Here is a 26,784-nt window from a genome sequence, read left to right as displayed (position 1 = left end):
CTTGAGGCCTGAATAACGGTTATTATGACGCACTCATTCTAGGAATCAAAACTGCAATTGTCCTTCAGCTTTGGTCAAACTTCATGAGCAAAGGCACAGTGTGCTTGTGTGTCAGATATCAAGTTTGTTTTCACAGTAGCAGTCGGACATCAACACCTTATGGTGACCAATCAAAGTGGTTTAGATCTTTTACAGATTTTACAAATTAGACCAGTTGTAAAAACACAGCTTCAACGCAAAAAATGATCTCATCCACCAACTAAAAGAAGTGCCACCTACTCCGAAAAAATTATTAAAACCATGGCTTTGTTGAGTACAGTAAGGCCTTGGCTACAAAATGATAGCACTTTTACAGATTGGATACTGACTGGGGGTACTTTAATTTTTTTAATGATCATTAATGTAATAATAATGTTATTTTTCCAAAATGTCTATATAGCAATAGCATATTGAAATAGAGCTCTTCAGCACACAGGCCTGCACCTCTCCACACCAGCACACTGGAGAGGAGCGCTGCTGTGCTTAGTGCAGCTGTTACACACTCTAAGCCTTTGTGGGTGTATAAATAGATAAATGGGCGTGGTCAGAACAGCAGTGAGAATAATGTAATTTCAAGGTTCCATAAATAACTTTTCTGTCATTCTCATCACCGCTCGCTGAAACCGAAGCCGAAGCCTCGGGCAAAAAGTGGCCTCCCGAAAATTGTGTACTACGACAAACACAAAAATATTTGTGGCACATGCTTTTCCGCGAGCTGCAAACTCACTAGGCTGCACAGTGGAGATAGAAAATGAAATGTGGTCATCCCAAATTAAATACTACCAATGTTTTCTTCCTGTATTGTTTCAAGCTGCCACAGGAAACATCACAGGGATTTATTGAAAACGCAACATGCTTTCAATCCTGTCCAGTTTGTCTTACATTCTAATTTGGCATCGAGCTTACTGGCTGTGGAGTGGAGAAAGAAAATAAATCTTTTGAGGAAAAAGTCAGCGCAAGTCTTTGTTATGTTTCCATAATTAGGGTAGGAGCTTGAGCTTACATTTAAGATTTTTCTTGACATGCATTGAAGCGTTATTTAGATTCTGATTAGCTTTGTGCCTAGCATGACAGAAATGCACCTGTACAGTATATACATAACACTGTCCAGTCTGTGTTGACTTACAAAATGTCGGCACTGGCAGGCATGATGAGAATGTAAACAAAGCTGGTTGAGATTTGAATGATGCAGGCTTCTCCAAACTAAGCGTGTCTGTCCAGGCTGTAGCTGAAATGCAAAATAAATACACTTTCATGGATTTATACAGTAGGGTCGTGAGAATTGTGTAGCACAGAAAGAAAAGACAAAAAAAATAATCTAAAATGCTGATATTGGCTCAATATTTTACAGTGTGATCATTAATAGATCTGAGTGATTTCTTTGCACCAAAAAAGTATTTTTTTCCAATCACCCCTGAGTGAGTGGTGGCTTTCAGTATTCCCATCACCTACCTACATATTATATATATATATATATATATATATATATATATATATATATATATATATATATATATATATATATATATATATATATATATACCATTATATATACCATGAAGGCTTCAAACATCTACTGTACTATACCATGAAGGCTTAAAACATATACTGTACTTCTCTCATCTGGAAGCCATCACAGCTCCATGTCATACTGCCCATCTGTAAGCAATGAGCAGCACTGCGTGTCAAAGCCGCGGCACAGATTGCTGAGTAGAACCAGGCGCCGGTCCAGAGAGCAGCACTCATCAAATAAAAATACAGCCTCGGCCCGAACAATAATGAACCGGAAGTGTAGATTCATGGTCATGATCTACAAGACAAGGAATAATATCAGTGGGAATTGCATAGACCCCGAAAGAGGCCATTACAGAATTTGTCTCCAGTTGTGGTGGCGTGCCACGGCCAATACACAACGTTTCTATCATGTGGAATGATGTCGACTTAGCGTTCTCCTGCAGACGTGTAGTAGACTTGCACTACTGAGCTGGCAAGGTGGGTTTCATTTCAACCCAATATTCCCAAAGCAGATACTTCTTAATTCTTAACTCAAGCCTAAAGCTATAGCTGAAATACTCAGTGTGTAAAATGAATGACAGCTCTGAGGACCTCCTCCCTGCAAGCCGTGCCTCGCAGCTTTGGACCTACTTAATCAGGCTAAATTGCAGAGTGGAGGCCCTTGTATTGGTAATGTGGTGAAAACAGTGGCAAGTGAGAGCTAATTAGATTAACGCCGGTTTAACGAGCTGTTGGAGGGAGGCCCCCGCAGATTGGATTTTAATAAATAGTGGCAAAAGCATCTGCTACGCACTTCCTGGCTCTGCTGGCATCCTAATTGGCCCCAGTGGGTTGCTGTAGCTCGGCATTACGCTGTGCAATTTAGGAGGGGAAAAAGGCAAAATGCTTATATTTGGTCCAGGTAGGTACATAAAAAATACATGTTTTTTTTTTGTGATTGTGTGGCTTCATAGACACGGCTCTATCAATATTAATACTACTACTAAACACAATGTCTAAGACTGTATCTCTACAAAACAGGCCCCCAAAGCAGAAAGAGGAAACATCTAAAAGTTCAAATAAAAAATGGATTTGGATGCATTCATCTTTTCCTATTGTTTGTTTTGGAGATGAAATGTCCCTGTGATGAGGTCTTTGTAGCAGGAGCAGCACAGAGAGGAAAAAAACAATTAATCAAACATGAATGGGGGAGCGTAGCAGGGTTATTTCCATAGCAACAGCCTGAGGGGACAACTTGGACTCTTTAATGTGAGCTGGTGATGTCTCTTTGTAAACATCCGCACAGCGGGATGGGGGGGGGGGAACCGGGGGGAGCCAATGAGAGAGAGCTTGGCAACAGAGGCATCACAGGGCAGCAACCTCTTGGTATCAATCGAACCTTCCATTATCTGGCGCTGAAAGGCAAGAAATGTCGTCTGAGATGTTGCATTCTGGGGCATTTTGAGTTGCTGTTAGCGCTCCTTTAAGTGTCGTGTGAAGTCCAAATAAACCATAAACCAAAGCACTTTTCAGTGAACCTTATAGCTGATAACATCATGCAAATGACCAGGATGTCATCTCCTAAGGCGGTGCTTCTCAAATGGGGTCCGGGGACCCCCAGGGGTCCTTGAGGGGGTTCCAGGGGGTCCCCAGCCAAAAGGGGGGTAATAATTTATTCCACAAAATAATTTATTTTCGCTATAATTCCATTCATAAGTAACACAAATGACTATTTTGGTCATGGGTTTTATACACTTTCTGTAATAAAACATCTGAAGCATCAATCTTATTATGATATAAGACAAAATCCTATGAAGTGGGGGTCCGTGGTCTAATTTTGTGTCAGTTTAGGGGTCCTTCATGTGAAAACATTTGAGAACCACTGTCCTAAGAAATCACTTTACTATTTTTTTTTTCCATATTATGTATGTTGGGTGATGGTAATTAATCTCTGGTTTTGGTTGCTTGAAGACTCTAGAACTGATGTTAAAGCCATCATGGGGTTACATATTCATAAACTTGATTCCTCTCCCGTCAGGTAGCTTAGTCACGCACATCATCATCTCTTACATGCTCGTACCTTATGCAACCTACAACCGGTACAAGTCTCTCCCCTGCCTCTCTCTTCCAGCCTCCGGCTGTGACCATCAAGAAGACAGTATGCCAGCGCACAAACATTACAAGAAGCTATTATGAAGGGCTGCTTGCTGGTTGCCATAGGTACTATATGCTAATTGTCATCCAGGGTATAGTCACAGACGGGAGGGGGGGTGGTGGGGTGGGGTTGGGGTAGGGGTTTGTTTCCAGAGCAACGTGCTTTGTTTGACCACAGATGTGGGCTTGTCTGATGAAAAGACAGTCAAAGGTGAGTGAAATTCCTCAAACGCAGCGCAACAGACAAACCAGGAGGATCTGTGGAGTTACAACAGCATCCCCGGCACTAACGTGAAATAGACTAGAGAGCCCCACTCGGAGAAAAGTAACCTGATTCCAGTCTAAAAATGAGAGGAGCAACATAACTATACAGTCGCAGAATAGTAATTCAGTCGACCGCAATGCTCTCTGCATAGAACAGGCGAAAAAGAACAAACCCACAAGTTCTCAGATGGTCCACCACCACCACGCTCAATTCTACAATCCCCTGTAATCTGCAATCAATTCCCACTGAAGCGCATAAGAAGGAGACATATGAACATCTCCAAAACAAAAGCCAGTAAATAGAATGTAATTGCTTATTATTTGTCTGGATACAGTCTAGCAGAGATATTATGAATAAGGCGACCTTCCACTCCTCGCCGTGCCACAGTGCCCGCTGTATCTACTCTGCAGTGTTGAGAGAGCGGTGACTGTGCAGCGTGCGGTGACTGTGCAGCGTGCGGTGACTGTGTGCAGCGTGCGGTGACTGTGTGCAGCGTGCGGTGACTGTGCAGCGTGCGGTGATGCCGGCAGGGAGCAAGGTATCCCTAACCTCCTCACAAAAACACGCTCGCTCGCTCCCCCCAAACCTCAGCGCTTCCCCGGGCGAGAGTAATGGCTTCTCTGCGCCGGGCTGCGCCGTGCTATTGTAGAATCACCGAGCGGTTAATTGAAACAAATGACTCTAATAATGGGACATTATCCCCACAGGCTGCCTTTGTGGTGGGCCTAATTAGCGTTGCGGTGGCGGCGGAGGACGAGTCACCACACTGATCCCTCAAAGGAAGCAGCCGAGGCCCCCTTTTAAGTGGTCGGAGACGGGTTGGGATTCTCCCACTTACGGCGTGTGCGGGGGTGGCGTGCACGGGGGTGGCGTGGCGTGCGCGTTTCCAAACCGGCGTAGTGAAAACAAACGCGTTTGGTTGGCCCGCCCCCCCCCCCTCGGGTCCCTCTGGGGGCGAGGCCCGATCTGTCAAGTGCTCCCTGCCTTCAACCCGCGCTGCCTGCTCCATGGTCTCTCGTGATTCTGAATATAGCTGAATGGCTTCTCTTTTGTGTCCAAGTGCAACTCTTTTTATAGAGATTTGAAGAAACCTCAATGGGGAAAATGAATGGGGAATGAAATCGTAGGCCCCAGGCTGAACCCGGAAGAGGCGTGACTTATGCACCAGCTGCACCCCACAGCACTTCCTTTTTCTCAACTTCTTCTTCTGTGTTTTATGGCGGTTGGCATCCTTAAATGTTGCATTACTGCCACCTGAATTGTATCAGCTTCACAGTGCTAACTATTGACAGTGTCCACTTTCTCAGCTGTTCAGGGGAAAACACTGAAATAGCTTACGTCTATTTGATTTTGGCTATACGTTTAAATGTAAAGATAGGCCTATGCGTGCAATAACGTACTGATAGTCAGCTTACTCTGTAACATGTAGCTTTTAGTAGCCTCTCAGGCTAGCTCCGGACCAGACGACAACGCTTCCTACTACCCAGCGTGTGCATGTCCTTCCGACAGGGGTGGTTGTTGTTATGGCAACTATCAACAACAACAACAACAACAACAACAACAACAACTACTACAAGACATAAAGACCGAAATAGGCCACCTTGTTACTGTGTCTGTTGGAGACACGGGCCTAACGTTCACATTTAATATGAGCCGAATAGCCTGCGCTCAGCTATGTATACAGGAAGTAAACCGGATATTCAGGTGGGTTGTGACGGTTGTAATTTTATTGTTGTCAAGTTAAAACTTGTCTATACAAGCTCTGAACTATTTTGTTTTTCTCTGTCTATTCTTCACCTTCTTGTCCTCTTGTATGCCATCACACTCTACTTACTGAACGTCAATGGCCCAGAACTAATGTGCAACACCAGAGATTTTTCCCAAAGCAGACGTATTTTGATCACCAATCTGCTTTCCCCCCATCGTAACTGTTTACCCTTGTACACGATTCCAGAAAGTCAGCTGTAATGCAATGCTCAAATCTCTATGACCATGCTGTTTTAAATATTCATTAGTCGTAACAGTCGCCTAAGGTTATTTGAATTAGTGGCATGAATATTCATGAACTCCAATGAATGCTCATTTGTTTTTAATGCTCAATCCGTTAATACTCCTCTCTTCATTACTTCACTCCAAGCCCTGCATAATCAGCCGCACAAAACAAAGCTTGACTTTTTAAAGCACACTCCTCTCTGGAAACCTATTTGTTTCACTTTAAACGAACGGGAGTGCCCTACCAATTATCTTGTTGTCATTTCTCTTGACAACTACAAGACACATGGTTCGCCCCCTGTTGGGGGGGAGAGTAACACTGAAGGGCATCTGTCTTTTTGTCAAATGAAAAGGCACAACAGAGAACATTTCTTCTGTTACAAAAAGTGATTTATCTGAGAACGTCACCGAGATGTCATATCTATCCCAGTGAAAGGCAACAGAGCAAGCAGGTCATATGAGATATGTCTAAAGCCTATACTGGAAAAAAGATTGCTGTTTCAATTTAGAAAAAACACACAAGTAATCCGGCTGCATTGAGTATGTGAAGTCAGTTCAAGTCACGTCAAACTGCAATTTTCAGTGCCAATTGTTTTTTTTTAAGAGATTATTTTAAGGTATTTCTTCTTATTCGTTAAATATTATATATATATTAAATATATATACAGTATATTAAAGAGTTTGTCATATGCCAGATTCAAATGTACCACAGTGCCAAGTACATGGTTTGCACATAGGCCACTGAGTCACACGATGGCCCAAAACGCAAACTCAATGCATTTCACTGTATGTAGTACTATTACAGATGATCTATCTTCTATTCATTGTATCACTTTCCTTATACATTTTCAATTCTGAGCGGCTTGAATATCACTGCTCAAAGATGTCTCATAGCAAACAGATTTGTATAATGCCAATAGACTTATTGTGACCTTTTGAAAGGGTTGATTCAGCCTCCATCTACCTATTCTGGCACTGTCAATAACCACAGCCGTCAATATAGTTTTTATGTCAGCGTATTAAAATGGTTGTGGCCTTTTCCCTCGCTGTCTGTGTCCTAAATGCCAAGTGATGCAAAATAAATTTCCTTTAGCAGATTAAATGAAGTCAAATTAAGTCAAGCCCACATAACCTTGTAGCAATCACTGGCTCTGATCAAAATTGATCTTGCAAACATGGGCACATATATGGATGGTTACAAGCAGACACAGACACAGACACAGACACACACACACACACACACACACACACACACACACACACACACACACACACACGGATGGATGGATACAAGTAGACACACACACACACACACACACACACACACACACACACACACACACACACACAGACACACACACACATGGATGGATACAAGTAGACACACACACACACACACACACACACACACACAATCAAAATCTCTAGCTAAGATACAATAAAAATGACTGAAAGTATATATTTCCGTCTTGTACTTTTTTTTTGCACTTTTTAATATACTGTAGGTCTAGATTAGGTGAGCATTGTTTTCAAAAGCCAAAATGATTGCAACCATAACATTGCTCTTATAACAAAGCAACATTTTCAACTGACATTTTATCCATAATCAGCAGTAACTTGGCTTGTCACTATCTCTACACAGCAGAGTCTTAAATGTGTGCTGCCTGTGGTCTGTTGGTGACATTCACACCCTGCCAAAAATAGCAATCTAGCACCGCATGTTTAACAAGAACGAACAAATCCCCAATATGGGTCATGTGACCCGATGTGACTTGATCATGTGACTTGATGTGCAACACAAACTTGCAGAATTGGCAGCTGCTTTTTGGGCGAGGAGGAGCTTCTTCCCCCCCAAAGCAGCCTCATTACAGCGGTAACGAGACAGGGCTGGTGCTCTGTTTCAATATTTAAACGTGTCGGCGTCCCACAAGGCTCCGTGTTGGGTCCGTTCTGCAAACCCCTCCACGAGCCCTCATTACCGTCTGCTTCAGCCCCTCCCCAAGAGACATGAGACTGGCATCCCCCCTTCGCTATAGCACCAGCCAGACCTGGAGAACCAGGGGGCCTGTTGAACATGAGACCCCTGGGTGCTCCCTGTCCCCCCCCCAGCGCCGGGGTGGCAGAAAGGCTGACAGCTTAGGGTGAGATAGGGATCCTCCCTCAGTAATAATAAGCATTCACACGACAGAATGTTACATTTCACAGGATCCAGACATCCAGGACTTGGCTCTTTTCTGCCTTGATTCCAAGGAGCTAAGAGAGCAGGTCAGCGGACGTAAGAGAAACAGCACTTCTGCTCTGAATGACAGCTGCTTCTTTTAGAACCTGTTTTTTTATCCGTCTGTTCATTTGAGTCCTTGTAAACGGAGCGATTTAAAGTTTGGGAAATGGTTCAAAACTGTCAGTAAAAGACTATTATGAGCAATATGTGACTGCCACAGTTTAAGCATCACCCTCCATACCCAAACGCATCTGGACTGGATCCGACAGCTCCACGTATAGCAAAATGCACAAACACTGAAATTTACCTAATACGCAATGCATGTTTCTAGACACCCATTTTCCCCATCTACTACATATCTTTTGATTTAGCTGCTAATACTTTTCGCTGCCTGAGATGTCATAATTAAATTGGAAGGAGGAGGTTGTCAAATACGATAAATTCATAAATGCTGGGGAAGGGGGGGGGGGGGGGGAGATCGCAACCCGAACACAAACACAGATGCTGTTCTGTCAGTCTGCAATCTCGACTTTATAGCCGATGCCAAATGAACCGAATTCGCAGATGTACTACTAACCAAATACAGATCTGTGTGCCTTATGCAGTATGATGATGATGATGATGATGGTCAATCCGCTGGCCTCGGCCGGCGCTGTAATGATTTAACTGTGTTTGCTGTGGGATCGATGTGCGCTGAAGAAAGAGAATCCCAAAGCAGGGAGAAGTTTACAGAGCTTTAGCCCGAGGCTAAATGTTGTACAGAAAAACCAGCAACATCATCCCTGGAGATGAAGCGTATCTGTTGCTCCAGCTGAGCTTGTATTTGTTGGAGGTTTATATGTGCGCTGTAGGATAGCTTTCATTGTAGGGTAGTGTATCCTTAAGGTACTCGCTGTTGACTTTTTATCTGCCTCCTCACAGCGACGCGGAGAGAAGACGGTCGAACGATTAGTGCTCCAGTGTTCTACCTATCTCCTCCAATTGTGTGGGTTTACCGTAAGGCTTCTTTTTGTAAGAACAGCAGGACGAGTGTAGAAGCCTGTCTTCATTTCCGACCCCTGGTTGCTGCTCCGAGTCTGACTGCCTATTTCCATCCAGCCGGGTTTTTCTTTAAGCATTCAAGCAGACATAAATTCAATCTCCCTTATTACACTTTTATCAGTGGGAAATTAAGGTTAATTGACTTTGTTGGGGAAACGTCAAATGAAACATCCCTAATGGAAGCAAAATGAAAATAACCTCATCTGCGATTGCTTTAAAATATTTCTCAATATACAGCCTACTTTCCTATTCCTCAGCCTCAGAAATAAGCTCCTCTTGTCCCAGGAGATAATAAATGAATTGAATCCCCCCTTCCCCCCTCCAACCCCACCACCACCCCTTCTTCTTCCTTATCGGTCATCTATTTTTCCAGAGTAAGCTATTACTTGCAGGGGTTGCTAGGCAACAGGAAATATTAATAGCGGCTATTATTAGCCAGGCTCTGCTAGAGTAGTACTAAAATGTGGAAGTGGGAAACATGAATGTGTTACATAAATCTTTGGACCTTTCACAGTGTGTGCAAGTCTCTGTTTGTGCGGTGATTTATTGCAATGACGGTTCATTTATGAGAAAAGGGGGTGTGAAATAAGAAAATGGAACATTACCCTGAAGGGCTATTTGAAAATAAATAATTGCAAAGGTGAAACAAAAGCTGTTTAAAAACCAGGCACTCCCTCTCTGCCTCCTTCTGAAATATTGTCGGCCGCGCCGCAGAACTGCTTTGTTGCATGCACTCGTATACGGACATGACACACACGAGTACACAGCATGTTAACGGACACGCACACCTTTGCAAAAAAATGTCTAAACGTTATCATCTATTAAAATCAAATTACAGAGATTAGATTTCCTTATGACCCTCACTAATAACGCTACTACAAAGGCAAATCCACAGTAAATGCTCCAGCCAACAGTATCTTTTGGATTCACCATCATATTCAGCGCAGTAGCCACTGGATTGTGACCTAATCCTGAACGCTGGCTGTAATGGAGGCCTTAGCTATACCACCCACGGAAAATGTAGCGCGCAACCTATGCAGTTTGATTCTGAAAATCACATAAGACCTGATTAACGCAGGATAAATGCCACGGATGCTCACATTAAAGCATAAATATTCACGATGGAGGGCAGAGAGAAAAAAGTAATATTTATGTCAGATGAAAGTATATAACGTTGAATAATTCACCACACAGGCCATCTATAATTCATCTGGTTCGATTCCATGATTAAAGCATTTGAATGTGTTCGCCAGGGGTGTTTGCATGTTCAGTGTGAAGCATGTTTAACACAAGAAAAAGTCACTTTACTGGAGGAGGGGGGGGTCCTCTGCATCCTTTTGAAAAGAAAAAGTAGCTGACAAGGGAGATCCCTCCCCCACCACCACCACCACCACCACCACCCTTTCAAGATGTTCTGTTGCAAACCTTGCTTTGCCGATCATAACAAATGAAAATGTGCAGCACAGAGTTTCTTGCTCTCTTTCTCGGCTCACTTTGAGGCAATGAAATCTTTGAGTTGCGCGGCTGGAGAGATATTAAAGGAGCTCTGCTGCAAAGGTCTGGGTGTTAAGGAGGCAGAAGCTCTCTGAATGGAGAGATGTTTGGGTGTTAAGGAGGCAGAAGCTCTCTGAATGTAGAGATGTTTGGGTGTTAAGGAGGAGGCAGAAGCTCTCTGAATGTAGAGATGTTTGGGTGTTAAGGAGGAGGAGGCAGAAGCTCTCTGAATGTAGAGATGTTTGGGTGTTAAGGAGGAGGCAGAAGCTCTCTGAATGTAGAGATGTTTGGGTGTTAAGGAGGAGGCAGAAGTTCTCTGAATGTAGAGATGTTTGGCTGTTAAGGAGGAGGCAGAAGCTCTCTGAATGGAGAGATGTTTGGGTGTTAAGGAGGAGGCAGAAGCTCTCTGAATGTTGAGATGTTTGGGTGTTGAGGAGGCAGAAGCTCTCTGAATGTAGAGATGTTTGGGTGTTAAGGAGGCAGAAGCTCTCTGAATGTAGAGAGGTTTGGGTGTTAAGGAGGAGGCAGAAGCTCTCTGAATGTAGAGATGTTTGGGTGTTAAGGAGGAGACAGAAGCTCTCTGAATGTAGAGATGTTTGGGTGTTAAGGAGGAGGCAGAAGCTCTCTGAATGGAGAGATGTTTGGGTGTTAAGGAGGAGGCAGAAGCTCTCTGAATGTAGAGATGTTTGGGTGTTTGGGTGTTAAGGAGGAGGCAGAAGCTCTCTGAATGTAGAGATGTTTGGGTGTTAAGGGGGCAGAAGCTCTCTGAATGTAGAGATGTTTGGGTGTTAAGGAGGCAGAAGCTCTCTGAATGTAGAGATGTTTGGGTGTTAAGGAGGAGGCAGAAGCTCTCTGAATGGAGAGATGTTTGGGTGTTAAGGAGGCAGAAGCTCTCTGAATGGAGAGATGTTTGGGTGTTAAGGAGGCAGAAGCTCTCTGAATGTAGAGATGTTTGGGTGTTAAGGAGGCAGAAGCTCTCTGAATGGAGAGATGTTTGGGTGTTAAGGAGGCAGAATCTCTCTGAATGTAGAGATGTTTGGGTGTTAAGGAGGCAGAAGCTCTCTGAATGTAGAGATGTTTGGGTGTTAAGGAGGAGGCAGAAGCTCTCTGAATGTAGAGATGTTTGGGTGTTAAGGAGGAGGCAGAAGCTCTCTGAATGGAGAGATGTTTGGGTGTTAAGGAGGCAGAAGCTCTCTGAATGGAGAGATGTTTGGGTGTTAAGGAGGAGGCAGAAGCTCTCTGAATGGAGAGATGTTTGGGTGTTAAGGAGGCAGAAGCTCTCTGAATGTAGAGATGTTTGGGTGTTAAGATTTCTAGATTTCTCTTTGTATGTATGTATGTATGTATGTATGTATGTATGTATGTATGTATGTACTGTATGTATGTATGTATGTATGTATGTATGTATGTATCTCTTTAACGTTACAGTTAGTTACGGTTGTAAACAGAAGTAAACAATAAACAACTTTGTGATATCTCCACAATTACAATCTACCCAGAAGTGACTTTTGATGTTAACGTGGCATCACGGTGATTCAGTCTATAAGGGTAATGAAAATAGTTTACCATTAGTGATGAATACACCTGCAACATGCTCTAACTTGCTCCTGAAACCTGGTACCTCTTAGCCTTCACAAGTGCATCACATTGGATTGAATGATTTCTCAGTGCAAAGTCATCCTGTGGGCCAGATTGGACTCTTTGGCGGGCCAGTTCTGGCGCCCGGGCCGTATATTTGACACCCCTGAGTTAGACGCTTCATAGCTTCACTTACACAGTAACAGATAAGACTCATAATTTGTGGAAACAGTGGCAAAGCACTCTGAACTTTCCATTACAGAAATAAGTGCAACCTCCAGTAGGGCTGGGTGATATAATCGTATAGTATCGATATTGTGATATGAGACTAGATATTGTCTGGGATTTTGGTTATGGTAATATTGTGAAATAACTTAAATGTTACATCTTCCTGGTCTTAAAGGCTGTGCTACATTAAAGTGACATTATTTTCTATTTTCTTATTGGCATGTTGTGGCTGAGTAAGATGAACAATGATTGGCTTTATTGACTTATTACAAAAAATAACATGATAATGATGATCATTACAAATTTTCTGATTTTTATTGTCTTTAAATAATATCTTCTGAAAGCACAAATACTCATCCCCAAATGATCTTCACATTATCGATATTAAGGGTAGTCGGTCTAAAATATTGTGATATTTGGTTTTTGTCAACATTGCCCAGTCCTATCCTCCAGTGGAAATGTACACTAAATTTTCAGCTAACTCCCGACCCTTTGACCGAGTGGACCTCTACAGCTGTTGACTCATACAAACACGAAGGTCCAGACCTGTGAAGGTCCAGACCTGTGAAGGTCCAGACCTGTGACGGGACAGACAGAAGGAGGAGCCTACTCACCGAGTGCATAGGCCCCGAGAGGAGGTGCGTGTCCTGGCCCAGCATGTTGGACATCATGAGGGCGGGCAGCTCCGGGTAGGCGTAGGGGTTGAGCAGGCCGTTGTGAGGCAGGGCGTGGAAGGGGTAACCTGTCTCGTGCTCCATGAGGTGCAGCAGAGAGGGGTCAGCGTGGTTGGGGGGCGTGATGGGGGGGATCTCGTAGTCTTCGTCCCCGCCGTTGCTGCCTCTGCCCTGACCGGAGTAGCTCTACAGAGGGAGGACGTACAGGAAAGCAGTGTGATCAGATGCTTTATCAGGACAGTATTAGTCAGGGAAACAGTAAAGGTGAACACATAATATATATATAGTATAATATATAATATAGTACATAGTAGGATTGGATATCACTGACATTCTATAAACAGACCATTCTGATGCTTGTATCTTGTCAAATATGGAATATAGTCCACCTTGAAGAGATATTGTATATCATACTACGATACCACATGCATCTAATTTTCTCATGTATGTGTGGGAAATATCTGAGCTCAATATTTGTCTAGAATACTACAGTAATTGTATCTGTTAACCTTGCAAGGCAGCTGGATTTGACCGAGATCATGAGATCAGATCCCACAGCATCAGGTTATGTTTCTGTGGCCTATCTGCACATCTCATTATTGCACAAACAAATACAGCTGTATATTGAGTTTAGACTACGTACAACTCATATCTTTACTCCAGTATCTCTATAGAATATGGACCTTTTCCAATACATATTCAGGACTCCAGAAGTCACAGAATACTCAGTCATTCAATTCCACTACTTTTTCAGGGAGCCTATCCCAGCACACGCTACAGATGACATGTCATCAGCCAATCACAGGGCCAACACAGACACACACACAGACAGACAGACAGACAGACAGACAGACAGACAGATTTATCCCTATGGGCTATCATTCTAGAGTCTCCGATCCTCTTGATTTGCATGTCTGTGGACTGTGGGAGGAAAGTGGAGCATGCAGAGAAGATCCACACGAACACGAGGAGAACATGACAATTTCACAAGCCGGGCCGGTGACCAAACCCACATCCTTCTTAATGTGACACAACAGGGCAAACCACTGATCCACTATACCGCCCTCAGTTACAGCATGCTGTATTGCACAGAGAAAGTTTGAATCTCTAGGAAAAGCGTTACACTTGGCCCGTGGGAAATCTCACCACCACAACAGTTTTACAACAAATGTAAATGCGACGGATGTTCCACAGTAATCAAGAGCTTTATAATTGGCTTTTAATTGGCTTTGCTGTTCAGACCTTCTTTTTACAAATTTACAGTAGACAACTAAAAATGTTTGGCTGAAAATAAAAGAAAAAAGATGAATGCAAATTGTTGAATTTTATTTCAACGTGTTGAAGTGTCTAGGATTAAGTACATAACAAATTCATAAAAGGTGTAAAAAAAAAAGAAAATAAAAAGAATAATGAGTTATTCAGACGCTGTACAGAATAATACAGTACAGTACTTCAAGAATGTGACTTGACTGCCTTCAAGCAACAAACTGAAATGTCAGCCTCCTTCAGAATGCAGTTAATCAAATTCATTAACTGGAAAACCAGAACTGACATTCACTTACAGGCTATTTTCTAAATTCATAATTGCAATGCCAATCACATTTCAGTTCAGAATTGCATGAACTGGATTGAACAAACTTGAAATATCTCCCTATTGAAATGTATCCAGTATGGCCGGTGTGAAGCGTTTCACCAGGTGAGACACTTCAGAAGCTGTAGTAGGCCTAATGACGTACATGAGCATACATCCATACATGAGCAGACATGAGCAGAAGGCCTTATGGTTGTCTTTTCCCGGGACCTCTCTTGACATAATATTGCACTGAGAAATATGGTTTTGTGCTCTCAAAAAGCATACTGAGGCTATTCACCAGGGAATGAAAAGCAATTTTGTCAGAGGCAATCTGATGCCAACTCCCCTTTATAATGACTGAAGAAAATTAATCATCACAAATAATATTCCAGTGTCAGCCATTCAAGAGCTTTTTAATAGAATTTTTATTATTCATGTCTCGTGGTACACATCAAGCAGTCCGTTCTGCAACATTTCAGAAATCAATTCAATATCATCTTCGTGTAGGCTGTCATCTCGCCTGCCAGTGCACTCATTCATCTTGCAAACAAATACTTTGAGCAAACAAATGGCAAGAAACACAGAGGAACAGCGAGGACGTCCCCACTAGCAGTACCGCTGCTTGAAGATAGGATAAAAGTCTCATAATGTGCACTATCGTTAGAGAGAGAATAATAATAAAGGGGAGTATGCTCGCTATCAGTGCGGTGATATGCTGTTTTCTCTTCCCATAACCCTCACTCTGCTTGCTTGATACTTGGAAATATTATCGTTTGACGATTCCTGTTCCCACAATAAAGCTTTAGCAGACGCTTCTGTTTCTGCATTGTCCAACGTTCCTCGTGATGCCTTCAAGGACAGCAGCACGGTTTTATCTCGTGAAAATATGAAGGAATCTCACAGGCTTGCATTTCTATTCCTGGCTGTTTACTGAAAACATGCAAAGTATGGCATTTGTCTCAGTATTGATATGGTAAATGGAGGCTGGAGAGACCGTCCTGTAACTGGAAAGTCACAGGTTCAATCCCTATCAACAACATGTCCTTTGAGCAACACATCAATCATTCTCACTACATAAATGTCAGAGATATACAGTTTATCTATACGTAATAGGGCATTCACCACTACTGAATTTGACTAGTCATTGACTAGTCCCACAAAGACTAGTCGATTAATCGCGGGAGATATATAATTTTTTTCACCTAATAAAAAGAATACATTCTCGTAAAAAAGGGTCTCAAAAACAGCGCGCAAAGTGTTAAGTAATGTAGGTGGGACCAACCCGGGGGTATGTGAAATAGCAGAGTCCTGATTGGCTCTGAGAGGCTGTTTACAAACGAGCCGCTAAACCCCAGCAAATTTGCAAGCAACTGAGCTGGAGATAGCGACTGTTTGACTGCAGTTACAACATAACAGGAGTCTTTCTGTCTCTAAAATACCTTCAATTCTGTTGATTTAACATGGCATCATGTAAGAAAATGATTGTTCAAACAAGTTATTTATATTGTTTATTCCTAAAAGCAGAACGGAACGATGCACAGTGTCAGCTGAGTGGGTTTGATAGTCGACTAGTCTGTGAAAGCCCTAATATGTAATGGAGGTTGTAGTAGACAAAACACATTAGCCTCAGTGGGTAAAGTGGCCATGTTATGTCCCTATACTTTATGGTAACAGTCCTTAACCACTAAGGAGAGAGGAGAAAAAAAGGAATTGATAAGATAAGACACTTTTATTGTCCTGGGTGGGGGTGGGGGGGCTGTTGCTGTGTGTTCCGACTGCTCCATACACAGCATAGGCCAACCCCTACAATATATATATATATATATATATATATGTATATATATGTATATGTTTGTATGTATATACTGTATGTATATATATATACATACAGTATATATATATATATATATATATATATATATATATATATATATATATATATATATATATATATATATATTTATATATATATATATATATATATATATATGCTGTTGATTAGATATGATCATATATACAGTACATACAGTATATATATATATATACAGCATGGATTGTGCCGAGAAAGAACACTCAACATCTCAACTACCAACATCATCGTTGGTAAGTAGCAAATACGGCTAGACTTTAAAAATGTGAACTATCCCTTTAAAATGTATCTTGAAAATAATGAATCAATGCAGAAATCGGGGGATAAGGCTGGTTAGGTATTTTAACGTGTGAAAGACAAGAAGAGAAAGATATAAAAGGGCTTCATTCAAAAACACAAGTTAAATAGCAGTAATTCACCAATTGAGCAATTTTAACACAATCGCAATCGCAACTCAAGAAATTAAGTTACCTGACACAATTGTAGATTCTCTAATGCACCTTGCACTTTCCTCCTAGCATTCATTTGACTTCTGATCCCATCTTGGAAAAACAGCTGTTCTCGTGCCTTCATAGAAACATCATCCATGTTTTGTCCGTCTGCGGGCTGCGGTTCAATAACGCGTGTCACATGTCACGCTGATGCGGCATACTAAGACCGTGTTAACAACAGTGTAGTTGATACGGACTCTGTCCTTCCTGCAGGCCCAGGGAACCATCCAGTACTGATCCAGTGCACAATACATCATGTGTTCTGGACAGTTCTACTGTCCGAGATGAAACATAACTGATGTCATACGCATGTTGAAAGATTTAAATGCCGTCTGGGGGCTATTTTACGACTGCGCTTTCCATCGCGCGCCCGCTCATGTGTGTGTGTGTGTGTTTCTTTTTTCCGCAGCTTCTTATGATGCCCTTGGAGATAGACACGGGACAAGGACATCACAAGTTTAATATTTTCGAACATAGATAAATAATTCATAAATATACTGTCTTTCAGGACATGGCAGAGAGTGGATAAAAGAGAGGGGTCAGAAGGAAACGCCAAATGTTGATTCAGCCTTCTCTCCATAACCTTCACCCGTCCCTCTGGAGGTGATATTTAAGCAAATCTTTCATTTTCCCGGACAAGGACGTTGCTCTTTGGATCTCTAAAGATTCTGCAAATCAATTCTTTCCATAGGGCTTCAAAACAACAGGACCCTTACATCTGTGATCAGATTAAACATCCCGTTTCTCATAATATGTGAATACAGGATAAAAGCAAGGTGTGGCTGTCTATTGTGACCTCTGCCAATAAAAAAAAACACCCAAATCCAAATGTGCTGTCATCATAGATGTGAGGTACTTAAAGCAGCGCCTGGCCCTTTGAAGAACAAGGTGACATGTTTCACCCCATGGGAAACGTGTTGGGCGTGTCAACCATGGAAGATCCACGAGCAAAAAAAAAGGTCCGCTTAAATGACTTCCGAGTGTTCGCAATAGTCTTGCATTCTCTTGACATTAATCTGATTGAAATTTAAACTACGCTTTGAAGTATATCTATTTTTAAAGCAAACATAAAATCGTCATTTATACCCTAGCCTTCACTCAATAAACTCTGTTATAAGTGTGACACAAGTTATTCAATGGTCCATTCAGTGGATCATTGAATGGACCAGCTTCTTCAAAAGTCTAAATGTTGCTGTGTAGGAGAGGAGAGTCAGCATTTAGGGTTTTACATCCTTACTAGCTAGCAGGCAACAGTCTCATATATGTATTTGATATAAGCATGGAGGATGAAATGAAAGTGATGTGGGCACCAATAATGAGAAGATCACACAACAGCACAAATTAGATTGTGTGAAAATGATAACAAGTCAATGTCAAACAACTTCAGTGAAGGCTTTGTTGATGGTAAATAAGATTTTTCTTTGATTAGAAAGGAAAACTTCCCTCACAGTAAAAAGAAATGTGGGTAGTTACAGTATGTCAAATGATTGACCCTAGTCTCTCCCCAGACTCAAATATTACGTTGAATCGCTGCGCTCCGCATACTACATAAATGAGCCTGTGCCACTTCACAGCCAGTGCAGATTTTTGAAGGCGGGTCTAGGGGGGGTTGAGTGACAGGTCGTAGCACCGATGAGAGAGCGGTTCGAAAAACGGGCTGCGCCTCCCGTGTCGTCTGATCATAAAGTAGTTACTGATTGGGGAGGACTGAATCCACCACTGACCAATCACTGGCCAAGTGAACGGTTCCCTCCCATAAACAGCCGGCTAAGAGGAAGTGTCCCAGACCCAGAGAGAGCTCTGCAGCATGCGGTAACGTAGTGCATCAGCGTAAGAACCCTCATGGGTCTGGCGTCGAGACTAGATTGACCCTGACCTTGGTGTCAGCCACACTACAGTATTTCTGTCTCCTCCTGCGTCCGGGCTGTGGATGGAACCCTATTTCTCTCACTTGCATGGAGCATTTATTTATCTGAAGACATCAGACTCACTTCTGAAGCCCAGGAGGCTGCAGCCACAAAGCTAACAAACCAAAGTGAAATGAAATGCAAACAAATTAATCAAGTAGGCTCAAAGGGTTCTTCACACAAACAGAAACATGACAGACTGAAGTCCTTCGCTCGGGAGAGACGAGGGTTCTTCGTGGCCTATAAACAGTTTAGCAGAAGACAGCTCATCTGGGAACAATGACGTGGTTTGTCACAGGGAGGAAAATGAAAACGTTGTATAGGCTACACCGGAGGACCTGTCATGGTTGATGAGAAGAGGGGGGCCAAGGGGGAGGGGGGGGGGGTGTTGTCCAAATATAAGAACTGTCTGTCTTTGACGGACTTTGTTATTAGAGCTTCAGTGATTGACACGCACAAGGTGTTGCCCATAATACGAAAGACTGGAGAAAGTTTGAGAAAGAACTCGTCGGAGGGAAAAAACCAAACTCTTTTGCGTCATAACATCGCATAACAACTTCCAATGGGTGTACAGTGTCCTATGGAAAGTCAAGCAGCCATATGCTACTTTGTGAGAAAATGACAGAGCAGCCTTGTTTTGGCGACAAACAACAGCTGGCCATGCATACATAGAGGTCTTCACGTCCGCTCGCTGCAGCCCGGATAGACGGATGGGAAACGCGAAATCTTTAAAACATCTTCACGCGGGATTTCACCATTCACCTTCAGCCCATCATCGCCCTTGCAGAGCAGAGAACGGCGTCGGAGACGGAGGCGTCCCCCGGACTTCGCACAGCTGACCGTTAGGAGGAGGCTCGCTCGCAAAGCCTGTGTGACCCGGCTTTGAGATGACAAGAAAGTCCATTTGTGTGATGCATCAGCGCAGACGCAGACGGTGTTGTACAATAGGAAGAGAGAGGGATAGCGGACCCCCCGGGCTGACTGACAGCAAGACAGAACTGGGATAGGTGAAGTGTGGAGTGGAGGGAGGGAGGTAGGGGGGGGGGAGGTAGGGGAGGGAGGGAGGGGGGGGCTTTCGCCACGTCCAATCGTAGCTCAGGGTCACAGGTAGCGTCCGTCACTAAAGGACAGGTGGGCCGGGGTGGGCTTCCACCAATAGTGAGGGAGTGAGCTAACCTCTTCTTCCCTGCTCCACAACACCCCCCCCCCGACCCCCCACTGGCAATTCTCTCAAATGTCACATCAGAATGGATCTCATTTAGGTGGGTAAAAAGGAGCCCACTCTCCACTGCAGCTGTGGGTGGACCTGAACTGTGTAGAAACACAGCTGCAAAGGAAGTCTTTTGAAAGGTGTGAAAGAGGGCGCAGTGCGCCGCAAACTCATGTCAGTACCATAAAAAAAAACAGAAGAAGAAGAAGAAGAAGAAAAAGCTAACAGTTATAGATCAAAGATGAAGGGTGAAAAAATATGTCTGATCTTCGTCGTGGAACAGAGAGAGGAAGAGAAAATTCCTCAATGTTTGGCGCAAAGGCTGCGTACTCTATTTTGACGGGGGTGGGGGGGTGGGGCAATATTGTGGTCTCTCAGCCACATTTCCTATTCTTATTCATTAGAGGGAATCGCATAAATAAATAAAATATGTTGTCTCGTAGTCCCTCATCCCCCCCGAGGGAACATGGAAGCCCCAGTAATCACATATGGCACAATAGCTCGCACATAATCCCCTTTATTTTTATTTTCATGATGTCACTCTCTTTAAGCCCCTTGCTTTATGAGTCGCAAACGGAGTGGAGAGGGGAGGGGAGGGGGGAGGAGAGGGGAGGGAACAGCGAGGAAGGGGGGGGCAATGGGGTGGAGAGGGGAGGGGGGGGGAGAGGAGAGGGGAGGAAACAGCGAGGGGGGGGCAAACGGGGTGGAGAGGGGAGGGGGGAGGAGAGGGGAGCAAACAGCAAGGAGGGGGGGGGGGGCAAACGGAGTGGAGAGGGGAGGGGAGGGGGGAGGAGAGGGGAGGGAACAGCGAGGGGGGGGGCAAACGGGGTGGAGAGGGGAGGGGGGGGAGGAGAGGGGAGGGGGGGGAGAGGGGAGGGAACAGTGAGGGGGGGGCAAACGGAGTGGAGAGGGGAGGGGGGGAGGAGAGGGGAGGGAACAGCGAGGGGGGGGCAAACGGGGTGGAGAGGGGAGGGGGGGAGGAGAGGGGAGGGAACAGCGAGGGAGGGGGTGAAAACAAATGATGTGGATCCCTCATTGTTCTTTCTCTATGCCCTCATTCCAGGCAGGGTAATAAGAGAACATTGTGATTTACTGTCAGCGAAGCGCAAGAGTGCATCAGAGAGAATCCAGTGCGGCAGGGGCCATTAAAATAGATTTAACTTCCCACAGTATTAGGCCAGATGTCTACACTTCTATTATATTTCAATCAGCCATGACCTTGGTCTCCATATGATGAGAAAGATCACTAGGGGGGGAGAGAGACAGAGACAGAGGGAGAGAGAGAGAGGGGGAGAGGGAGAGAGAGTAAAAAAACACCCTAGGAAAACCAATAGAAATATCAAACTACTTAGTCCCAGTAAATCCCTCTGCTCCGTCGTGCTGCATATACAGAGAGAGGCCAGGACGGAAATAGATCCAAGGTTTCAAGTTCTCTTAAAAGAGCGTATGAATCATTGAGTGCACTCTCGCTACTGATAAGTTTCTGTTTTGGGGAGTGTGTTTTCTTCTTCTCCTGCTTCTTCTTCTTCTTCTTCTTCTTCTGTTCTGCGGGCTATGTATTGGAGGAGAGACTGAGGGACCACACCAAAAGAGGGGGGGAGGGGAGGGGGGGAGGGGAGGGGGGGGGGTCATTTTGATGTTCTTCAAGCTTCCAGATATCAACAGACATCATGATGAGATGAATCTGCTCATATTCCTCCAACAAGGGACAAGTGAAGGGAAACACATTTCTCATCACATCACCGTGTGGAACCCTGTCTTTGAACCTGAGTACAGTTATGGTTTTCTCCTCTCTCTGATGAACGTCTGTATTTACTCTACTGTAGGCTCACTAATATCTTGGTTTTATATAATATTTACTGTTGAGTATGTCTCTTATTCTTTCCATCTCTCCAGCGCTATGAAAGCAGAGCAGAGGTCAGTGAAGATGAGCTTGTTCTATTTCAGAGGCTGATGTAATTGGACTTATTGGCTGACATGGACTGACCTACATAAAAACTAACAACCCCTATAGTAGTTACAACTGTATCTTACAACCCCTATAGTAGTTACAATTGTATCTTACAACCCCTACAGTAGTTACAACTGTATCTTACAACCCCTATAGTAGTTACAACTGTATCTTACAACCCCTATAGTACGGTAGTTACAACTGTATCTTACAACCCCTACAGTAGTTACAACTGTATCTTACAACCCCTATAGTAGTTACAACTGCTGATGCTCCTCTCATGGGATGGTTTATTTTTGATTTTTTCAAATTTCCAATTTTCTCCACAATAAACTTGGCCAATTCCCCTGCTGTCCCGGTTGTTGCTCCACCCCCTCTGCCGATCTGGGGGAGAGCTGTAGACTAGCACATGCTTCCTCTCATGCATGTGCAGTCACCAGCCGCTTCTTTTCACCTGACAGCGAGGGGGTTTCACCGGCAGGACGTAGCACGTGGGAGGATCACGCTATTGCCCTCAGTTCCCCTGCCCCTTGAAACGGGTGCCCCGACCGACCAGAGGAGGCACTAGTGCAGCGACCAGGACTCATGCCCCACCGGCTTCCCACCCGCAGACATGGCCAATTGTGTCTGTAGGAATGTCTGACCAAGCCGGAGGTACGGCTACCGGGAATTGAACCCGCGTCTCTGCGGTGGTAAGCGAATGCTTTGACCTCTATACACTAACCCAGTGGTTCTCAACCTTTTTGAGCCGCGACCCCCAAAAACCTTTAGGGTGGGGTTCATGATCCCCCTCCCGCCGCTGCCCAACCAAACGACGACTTCCTAGTGCGCACGCATTCACACACTGATTTCACACACTCACTGAAATCTTTTTTATACAGCTTTTCTATAGCTTTATATACAATACTTAAATCATTGGTATGGGAGATTTAATCATCATGGGAATAAAATCTTTTTATTTTATTTTATCTTTTTTTTTTACAATCATCCCGCAACCCGCCAAAATAATCTCGCGACCCGATGGGGGGTCCCGACCCCCAGCTTGAGAACCACTACACTAACCTGTTGGTTCAATGCAAAAACAAACTAACTAACAAACCGTTTTCCTCCTAATTCAGTGTGAATCTAAGATCAAATCCATATATTGTACCAGATGTCCTGTTTGTGGACAACACTTGATTTCCAGTCCAGCTGGAAGAAGCAGAAAGATGTGTGTCATGGTTGTGTGACCTGAAGAGGGCTGCAGTTGTGCTGGGGGTATAATGGTACACTGTGACTCACTATTAAGTAACGGCGCCTTTTCACATCAGCATCGCCCACATCGGGTGTGTGGTGCCAGGGTGTACTGAGGTGTCTCTGACTCAGAGAGAGAGAGAGAGAGAGAGGGGGGGGGGGGGGGGATCAGCTGGCTATACAGGCCGAACAACATCTGGATAACTAGGGTTGGTTGCATTGTGTTGTGTGTGTGTGTGTGTGTGTGTGTGTGTGTGTGTGTGTATGTGTGTGTGAGAGAGAGAGAGTACAGTATAGAAAGAGGGAGGGAGGGAGAGCGGGAGGGAGGGAGGGAGGGGGAATATTTGTGTGTGTTAAGTTTGTGTTGTGTTGTGTTGTGTTGTGTGTGTGTACATTCGCAGGGGAAAGGAGATGGGACAGGTGGGTGAAACACCAGAGAGAGAGAGACGTAGAGCGAGAATGACAGAGAGTGACACAGAATCAGAGTGAGAAATGCATATAAAATCAATATAAAATAAACACAGACAGCCATATAGACTAAAATCAGACCGACATACAGAGAAAGAGACCCACAGACAGATGGAGACAGAGAGGGAGAGAGATACATAGATAGAGTGAGTGAGAGAGAGAGAGAGAGATGAAGCCTGTATCCAACAGGTGAGGTTTCTATTCTAATCTAGACTATCAGCCACTAACTGCTCTCTTGCGGCCAAGAGACGGCCAAAGACATATGGGTACAGACACATAGATACAGACACATTACATGGCTCACAGACCCGGAAGCAGAACAACACACAGACACAAACAAGCTGCAACTTGCTGCTTCTCCTATACAAACCCACGTCAGCCTCTGTGCTTCTCCTCCTATAGAGAAACACCATGATGGAACCAGCACAACAGGAGAGAGAGAGAATGAAAAGTAACACAGACACAATCTCTCTCTCCCCCTCTCTCCCGTTCACCGGCTCATTTTCTCTCTCAAAGCCTAACCCTCCCTCCCTCCCTCCCTCCCCCACTTCTTCTCTTTCTAAATCCTCTGTTTTTCTGTCTCTCATTTGCACCAGTGTAGATCTGCATGATCTGTATGCACAAATGCACAGGGACATGCATACACATAGACTGATTATAATGTGAGGACACAGCAAATCCCCCACATTAACCATCGTAAATGGAAGCCAGTGGATATATGGACTGTAAACAAACAACACACACACACACACACACACACACACACACACACACACACACTCCAGTCTGAGTAATCACTCAAAGGGATCACCGTTGATTTGAACTCCAATCAAAAACACTTATTGTCCATCAAACTGGACCAATCTCTAATCTCCCTCTCTCTCTTTTTTTGTTTGTTTTTGTGTGTGTGCGTGTGTGGGCGTGGCTGGCTGGCTGGCTGGAGGCAGCCATTTTGATTTGGCTGTGAATGTCCTCATGCATGTATTACTGTATTGGAAAAAAAAAGATACTGCAATCAACATGATTTGACATGCATGTGGGTGATGATAAAAGAGAGCACCATTACACAGATTCCCAGATTATTACAGATCAGACATAACATAATAATCCACCCACACCTTTTGTATATAGGCTCGAATATTCAAGCGATAGACCCAAATGGAAAACATCAATAACATCAAAACGCCTCCATATGCGCGGATCACATTCATATCTGGTGCAGAAAACGCACGGTATTGAAAGCCATTGAAAGCAGCTTGTTTGAATGGGCAGATTGTGTCCGAGCGTACAGTCAACGGCCCCTCGGAAGCTGTTTCTGATTAGTGGTTTTCTCTTTTTAAAAGCCCAGAGATGTTATGTGTAATGCAATCTCCTGCCTGTGTCAAACTGCTACCTCAGTGCGTACGCTGTGGAAGACCTCAGACATGCAAACAAAGACGACTCTGTTCTGGCCGCATGCACCTTTTTCACAGGCACACATCATCTGAGGGCCTGGGTGGGCATCTGAACGCCATGTTCAAAGCCACGTTAAGAGGTATGGACTCCTTCATCTGAACGCCATGTTCAAAGCAACATTAAGAGGTACATGTATGGACTCCTTCATCTGAACACCATGTTCAAAGCCACATTAATTTTTTTCAGATTCTTTCGCCAATTGTACTTTCGCGCTGCTCCACCGTCTGCCGATCTGGGGAGAGCTGTAGACTAGCACCATGCTTCCTCCGACACATGCACAGTTGCCAGCCTCTTCTTTTCACCTGACAGGGGGAGCTTCACCGGCAGGACGTAGCACGTGGGAGGATCACGCTCTTCCAACCAGTTACCTTCCCGCCCCCGACTAGAGGAGGCGCTAGTGCAGCGACCAGGACACACACCCCCAATCCAGGGTTCCCTCCCGCAGACACCAGCCAATCGTGCCTGCATGGACGCCCGACCAAGCCGGAGGTAACACGGGGGCGCGAACCTGCGACCCTCGTGTTGGTAGGCAGGGAATCTACCACTAGACTACCCGGACGCCCATACTAGTTTATTCTTTCTCGTCATTTTCATAACACAACCGGTGAGCTCCGTGGCAGCTCAGAGTAGCCTGCCTTGTTGGCAGGTGAATGTGCGTTTGTTTATATTGGGCCAGCGTCCTGGTTGGGCGGGTTTTGTCGTGTTTAAGCACCGTGATTACCCTGAAGGTCCGAACACATGGCATGAAGCAACACCTCACACACCAAGCGTTCCTGACTGACTCACCTGATGTGGCGTGAAGCCCTCGGCTTGTATTGTATTTGTTCTTCCGGTTCAGCGCTAGTTGGCGGCCAATTTCAAAACAAAACGTCACTATATGAATGAAGTTTGGCAACATTCAGAAGCTACACTGCGGCCAACTTCAGTTACATGTTCATAGCGTTACTGCTGCGAGGAGCCGATGGCTGTACCCGGTCGGCATTTAACGTTAGTTACAAAAGCACGTCGACAGTGTTTTCTCACTGCCAGGCAGTAGCCTACTGTAGGGGTTGACAGCCGGTCACACAGCCAGCGCTCCTCGCTGCTCGTTAAAAATGTCCAAATAGACGTTATTCTGATAAACTCGTCACATGAATGTTACGTTCTCATCCGACAAAATATTAAAACTTTATAACAGTTTTTTTTTTTTTGCTAGAAAACAGCTTTATGGCAAGTCTAAAAATGATAAAGGTAGGCGAAATCTACTTCCGTGTCTAAACGGAAAGAGGATTACAAAATGACGTCATGCAGAAGGGTCCTTATATGTGCAAAGAATAAGAATACAAACCTCTAATTTGTCTCATTTAACTTCAAAGGCAATCCATATGCAACAAGTAAATGCACAGGTAATGCATACAATTAAGCCTCAATTAGGGAATAATTGCCTGGTCTTAGACAAACACACGC

General features: G+C 44.2%; 1 protein-coding gene across 3 annotated transcripts in view; it reads right to left on the bottom strand.

Annotated features, from left to right (window-relative positions):
• Positions 1-26,784, bottom strand: part of LOC310781067 (TOX high mobility group box family member 2-like) — a 44,668-nt gene that overhangs the window by 15,097 nt on the left and 2,787 nt on the right. For 2 of the 3 annotated variants that reach the window (XM_083641607.1, XM_083641608.1), the window contains exons 2-3: positions 13,121-13,366; positions 1,166-1,267 (exon numbers count right to left, since the gene is read on the bottom strand). In XM_083641607.1, the coding sequence (XP_083497733.1) occupies positions 1,166-1,267; positions 13,121-13,366 (348 nt within the window). The remainder of the gene's footprint in view (positions 1-1,165; positions 1,268-13,120; positions 13,367-26,784) is intronic. The other variant, XM_083641609.1, reaches the window with a different exon arrangement.

Source organism: Poromitra crassiceps, assembly GCF_964638095.1.
Source record: "Poromitra crassiceps genome assembly, chromosome: 8".
Lineage (NCBI taxonomy): Eukaryota > Metazoa > Chordata > Actinopteri > Beryciformes > Melamphaidae > Poromitra > Poromitra crassiceps.
The sequence above is the reverse complement of the archived record's forward strand: the minus strand, read 5'-3'. Positions and strand labels throughout refer to the sequence as shown.